Genomic DNA, 6,432 nt, shown 5'->3' with positions numbered 1-6,432 from the left:
AAGTGAAGCCACCACCAATTTTCAATTCTTGTACATCGCCGTGTCTAGGCAAATATGAACTTTTCAAAGTTAAGCATTAGAAATTTACCCACTTCATTTGATTTCTAGTTATAGAAGGAAGTAGGTGGCAAAGGTTGATTAGAGTGTGGGCTGGCAAGAGTCGGTACAGCAGGATACGCTGGCATATCTGGATGCCACGAATACTGTCCTGGACTGGCGGCCGGGTGTCCTGGATACGAAGGGGAACGGGCAGGCGGAGACGGAATGTAGGCATGTTTTTGTCCATGGTAGGGCGGCGCTGGATGTGGCATCGGTGGATAGGCATGGCCAGGTGCTTGGAAATGCATTTCATGTCTGTAGATCGGGTGTTTAAAGTCGCCGCCGAATGAGTAGGACGATTGGTCCGGTTGTGGCTGCAGTGAAGCTGCTAGACCTTGAAAGTCGAACTTGTAAGCGTATCTCTTTCCATGAACTTTTGTCATGATATTCTTGTCATAATAGTACCTGCAAACGATATGTTAATATATAAAAGGTATTCCTCAGTTTGCACATAAGAAATGTTTTTAAACAGTTCTTGACATACCTTAGAGCTCTGCTCAACTTGTCATAATTCATATTTGGTTTGCTCTTTCTTTCTCCCCAACGCCGTGCTACGTCATCAGGGTCCACCATTTTGAATTCTCCGTTTGTTCCCTCCCACGTAATGCACACAGCGTTTGCAGGGTCGCTAAGCAGTTCTAGAAGAAACTGCCAAAGCTGAATCTGGCCACTGCCAGGATTGCAAAGTCTTGCACTGGTCGGTCCGAAAAGTTGATACGGATCTATATTGGGAGACGTAACGGGCACTGCGTTTCTTGGGCCTGGAAATAAAGAAGAAAAAAACAGTTATAGATCAGCTTTGACGTTCTTTTTTTGCGGTGGGTTTAGCATGCTCGTTGTCATGTTTGCAGTTTTAAACTGTATAAAACTGGTTGTATAAAAGCAGATAAAACATGTCTATTAAAACACGACTAATTATTTTCAGTATAAAGTTATTTGTACTATCAGCACTCAATCAGTATGTAAATATGGAAGCCATGCAGTCATTGAGAAAAGCAATTAGGCACGCGTCTGCCAACTTATAGCGCAATGCGTGACACACACACGCGGGAATAGGTCAGAATATTGTAATAGTTGCAATCTTAACGAATTAAAAACAACAGTTTTGGTCGAAAATCACTCACCCTTTGTTTCGGTTGGTTGTCCTGAATAATTGGAAGGTATGTATCTGCTGCCGTGTCTTGCGGCAGTTGGGTTCACGTCTGGACATGCAGGATCATTATAGAAGCTGTTTCTAGCTGTACGGATTGGTGGGATTGGTTCACCAGTGTAGGGGTAGACGCCATCTTGAATAATGTGTTCCACGTCATCGGAACTGAGGTTGGGCAAAGGTCCAGTATGACCTAGAATAAAAGTTGCAAAATATAAGACACGAAATTTCGCCACAGTTGTGTTTTTAAACGGTATTAAAAAGCGGACCCTTACGTCTCAAGTAATTCAAATGACTCATGAACACGTCAGCATTTTTCGCGCTGGTTATTCGGTGGAAATGCTCCTTTGTCATCTCACATAATGCTCGCCCGTTGATATTGCTGAATGAGGAACGATCGACGTCACTTAGATTGTACTCCGTAATCGTCCATTCGACCCATTCTTGTACGTGCTCCTCCGTCCAAACTAGTGGATCTATAATAATGACTTACAATTAGGTTCATTATTTCACTTGACTAAGGATGTTTTCCGCTATTAGTTGTATTTATTTTTTCAACGCTTGCTCGACCTACTCTAACAATTATGAAGAACTTATGATCATGAATATGTGTAACAACCCCTATTGTTATTATAGTAGTTAAGGTAAACTAATATAATCTTGTATGAATAGTTTTTAAATGTGAATAAGGTACCTGCTGGTACAATAACTCGTTTAGTTTCTGCTTCCCCGTTTCCTTGTTGTGAGTTTGGTTCGGTCACATTTGGTGTACCGGTTAATCCCCTTTGTTGATATGATACGTTCGATTCTAGAGAGGGTGTCTGGCGCCTCCGGCCAGCGAAATTGCCGTCAAAGTCGTAGTTGGCGTCAGGTATCTGGTAGCCGTGGTGTTGAGGGTGATTTGGGTCAACGTGCTCGGATGATGGGCTGTTGTTGGAGTTGCCTTGTCTTTCAGGTGGACTTGGAACATGATTGTAATGTGGGGAGTTGGAAGGGTAATTGTGGTGTGGGTAACTGCTGTGTTGGTAGGCAGGTTTGAACGCAGAACCCATTGATTGGTAATTTGAAAACGAACTCGATCGAACAACTTTAGAAAGTTGTGGTTGTCCAACTCGGACTGGGGCGCTCGTTGTCGCCAGGTTGCTCGTCTGTTTTTGAGCGTCACATGTTGGAATACTGGGTGAAGTACGCAGGTATGAAGATGCGGTTCTGTTTTCGTTTGACCTAGCTTCCGCAACTGGTGGACTAAAATCTGGTGGCGGTGGTTGAGACCGTGGATTGCTGCAGTTTATTTGTATTTCTGAAGAAGGTGGCAGTGCTGGATCAGCCTCAGCGCTGTTAAGAAACGAAGAGATTGCGTGATCTTCAACAAAGTCTTCACCAGGACTGGTGAACGCACCGTGTTGAGTCATTCCGAAGTCGGTTTGACCGTTGTGATTTTCGTTCAGATTTGGGGTGTGCTTGCCGTTGTGGGTAGCACCTGATGCAAGGCAAGGATCCGGGTTGCTGCGGATGAACGATGTGGGACTGTCTTGTCTCTTTCCGTTGTACATGTGATAACGGAGGTCGGCTGCTTGCTCCCCTGATGTGCTCAAGTCGAAAGCACCGTTCACCACCTCCCCGATGGCCCCTGGTTCTTGCTTGATTTCGTTGGTCAGTGATTCTGCAAGTTCAGTTACGTTTCGCCGGGACTTGACAGAGAAATCCTCTGGGACTGAGTTAACGCTGTTAAGGTGGCACAAAGTGTTATAGCAGAAATAAACTTAATAAGTATAGTAATATAGGTAAAATTGGATACTGGTAGCACCCAAAACCCGTAGTGATGAACTTAATGGGTATGATACTATATGGGGTAAAACGGGTTACTAAAATTCGTGTTTCTTGATCGTGTTTTTAACAATTACAACCACGCTCTTTTATATAGTCGTTGGTTTATGGGTAAATAATTATGTAAATATTGTTTTTTTCGCCAAATGGAAAGAAGGTACAGAATAAACTCATGTCCCAACTTACCCCACCCTACAGTATATTTAAACGAATAGGATTTTTTACTTAAACGTTTGTATGTTAGTGGTCGTGTATAATATGTATGTACCTGCTCAACATATTCCTGGGGTCGCTTCAGGACCCAAAGTATGCAACGTGTTTTCTCGTGTATTGGTGGTCGCCTTCTGTGAAACAATCAATCGTTACGGAAGAAATTTGTTAAATAAAAGGATTAACATTTTAGTGCATTAGTACTGCTATGCAGGTGCAACGTTGCCAAAGTGTTAGTTGTTGATAAAGTGCTGGTTACTGTCGGAAATGTTGTCGCGTGGAACAGTGCCAAACTGTTTTCGCCCAAAAAATACTGCATTAATTTTTCTGCGATATGACACCTATGATCGTGTCACGGTCTGCCATGCAGCGGGAGGAGCAATACGGAGGGAGAGGAGCAATCAAAGAGAACAAAAAGGGGTAGCGCGAAAACGGGGAGAGAGATGAGAGCAACATACTGTGAGAAGATTGTTCGCGGTTATTCAGGAAGTGACGTGTTTCCTGCATCGCAGTACAGCCAGACTGGCAACAGAGTGAGCTGCTGGTCGGCTTAGCGCACGCGCGTTGTTATATTTGATACGGCATGTTCTACTCCTATATTAAATATAACGCACCAGTGCATGCATGTAACGTTGCCACATTACCGACAAAGTAATTAAACATCCGCATTTTGTTGTTCCATTTAACTTACCAAATAAAATGCCAATGATACAAATTGACACACGCGAGTGCTTAACGCATTAAATGGCTTCTGAAACGTTCTTATATAATAAACCACCGTCACAACTAAGTCACGCATTCATCTTATAGAGTTTTAAGAGTCAGTGCTGGCATTTAAAGTTGTATAAATAACTTCCACTCATTCCATTATAACATCGCATAGCCTCCGCTTTTTATAGTAACATACGCATGTTTATGCTTTTAGTTTTCGTTACTGTGACCGATCGGAAAAGACAAAATAAATTTCCTTCATTTAAAATTAGTCTGTCACAATCTAATCCAATGCGGAGAGCAAGTCCCTAATTATTTGTACCATCACGCTTAAGTCGAATGCAACTTCCCTGCCTCCCAACCCACAAGCATACATGTGTAATCAATTTTAGTAAATTTTATTTTAAAGCAAGACACAATAACATGCTTCGTCTACCCGCTGCGTCAGATAGGCAATGTTTTGGCTCTTTGAAGTGCTGGTAAATCCGACTTTAATCGGAAAGACTGGATTTCCGAGTGTCGAAACAGCGCATGCATAGGCGTAAGTAAGTCAATATTGTGTTTGTTCGAATGTTACTATGAGCGAAATGTGGAAATTGTTGGCGTTTCCTTTATTTTCCTGATGAGCAGAAGCGGTGGACTTTTAATTCAAAATCAATCAAATTATCGTTTCGGATCGTTGATACCTAATCTATGAAAATATTATTGGGAAAATTTATAAAAAACGAATTTACCCCCCTCCCCCCCCCAAGAAAAAAAATAATCTAACACCTATATAACCTACAACCCTACATGCATTTAACGCTACGAATTTCCTTGTACTGTGGGTAAATTCAAAATGAAGTTTCCTGGTGTAAATTAAAACACGTTTGTCCAACGCGTATGTTCGGGTCTCCTACACAAGCCATCGGTCATATTTCTCGCTAGCGTATTTCAGGAAATATCCATTTTCGTGCAGCACCACGTCGTGAATAGAACAACAAGTTGTTGAATGTGCAAGAGTAACTTATCTCTTGCTTTACAACTTCGCACTTTTTCGCGCGAAAATTTTTATTTTATTTTAAAGTCGAAATGTCCAATAAATGTTTAATAAATATGTATAGTAGGGAGGGGGAAGGTGGGAGACCTTTAGTTCATGTTATTCAAATATCCCTCGTGTTTTAAACAATTAATAACTTTCTATGGGAGTCCCGGGAATACAGCTTTATAATACTTTAAATGTTCTTTATTTACTACCAAATGCGACAAGAAAATATAGCGAAAAGGTGTCCCATCTTCCCCTACCCTTCATATTTTTTTGGGGAACTTTTTTTTAATGTGTTTTTTTTCTAATACTTAAAAAAATACACACACATATACAAGTGAATAAAGCATATAAGAATAAAGACGAACACAAAATTTAACTTAATCGCCAACTTAATTACGGAAGCTGCAATAATTTCCTGCCCTTTGTGTAAAAACTGCATTGAATAAAGTTGCCACGGTTTAAAATCTATATGGGAACCAACACTTTATATTAGAATAGGTTCTGACTCTACAGTACTGTGGGTTAAGATGGGACACTTGTAGCACATAATATAAAAGTATCTTGATCGTGTTTTATACAATGAACAACGGTCCGTGAGAGTCGTGAGGATACGGTTTTATAAATATTTGAATGTTCTTTCTTTACTACCAAATGAAACGAGAAAATAGAATGAATGTCCCATCTTCTCCCACCCTACTATATATACACTTTAACACCACTCTAAGGGGCGTTAAGAGCTAATGAGCTAACCCTGGCCTAAATCTTTGGACCCTACCATGCCTCGACGCAAGAACTCGCCAATATAGATTTTTAAAATATATTTTTCAACTTACATTTTTTTAAAACACAACAAACAGCAAACTAAATGCTGCAACATAGTTTTATAATCATAGCTTACGATGGGCAAATGTACGGAAATAACAAAAATTACCTCGTAAGCTTCCTGCCTTGTAGTAGGAAGTTAGATTAACTGTAGAGGCTTGATCACCGTCTTCCCTCTCGTGTTCCTACCCGGAAGAGAATAAACTGTTCGGTTTTTATACTATAGCAAGCTGTAACTATGACTCCTCAATTTTTTTAACTCCGACCTGCAGATAGAAAAACTGATATGATCGACACTGACCCATGTCCTAATGTAAAAAGTGAAACAGTATAAAAAAACAAGCTGTGGCTCGCGCATTATACGTTCAATGACGCACGAACCCGGGTCGAGACTCAGCTCTGTTCGCTGTGTGACTAGTTCTCCTAATCCATCGAACATATTGCGGCACTGCAACGTACACGCACTAATCCTCGTTGCAGAACATTGGCCAGGAATAAACGGTATGAAAGATACGCAAGTTACAAACTAGATAAACTGAATAAAGTGATGAGGCGCAGAAAACGCCATTTTCTCCGTATTAATAAA

At 40.9% G+C, this 6,432-nt stretch overlaps 1 protein-coding gene across 3 annotated transcripts in view; it reads right to left on the bottom strand.

Annotated features, from left to right (window-relative positions):
* The window catches only part of fli/erg1 (transcription factor protein), a 9,043-nt gene extending 2,886 nt beyond the window's left edge, over nt 1-6,157 (bottom strand). Inside the window, exons 1-7 of one of the 3 annotated variants that reach the window (XM_002125202.5) lie at nt 5,956-6,157; nt 3,345-3,420; nt 1,944-2,974; nt 1,525-1,725; nt 1,224-1,442; nt 584-860; nt 32-504 (exon numbers count right to left, since the gene is read on the bottom strand). In XM_002125202.5, the coding sequence (XP_002125238.1) occupies nt 105-504; nt 584-860; nt 1,224-1,442; nt 1,525-1,725; nt 1,944-2,974; nt 3,345-3,355 (2,139 nt within the window). In that variant the 5' untranslated portion in view covers nt 3,356-3,420; nt 5,956-6,157 and the 3' untranslated portion in view covers nt 32-104. 3 annotated transcript variants of the gene reach the window in all.
* Between the last annotated feature and the right edge of the window lie 275 nt (nt 6,158-6,432).

The sequence above is a fragment of the Ciona intestinalis genome, chromosome 4 (assembly GCF_000224145.3).
Source record: "Ciona intestinalis chromosome 4, KH, whole genome shotgun sequence".
Classification (NCBI taxonomy): Eukaryota; Metazoa; Chordata; class Ascidiacea; order Phlebobranchia; family Cionidae; genus Ciona; species Ciona intestinalis.
Note: the sequence above shows the minus strand (reverse complement) of the source record. Positions and strands in the feature narration are given on the sequence as shown.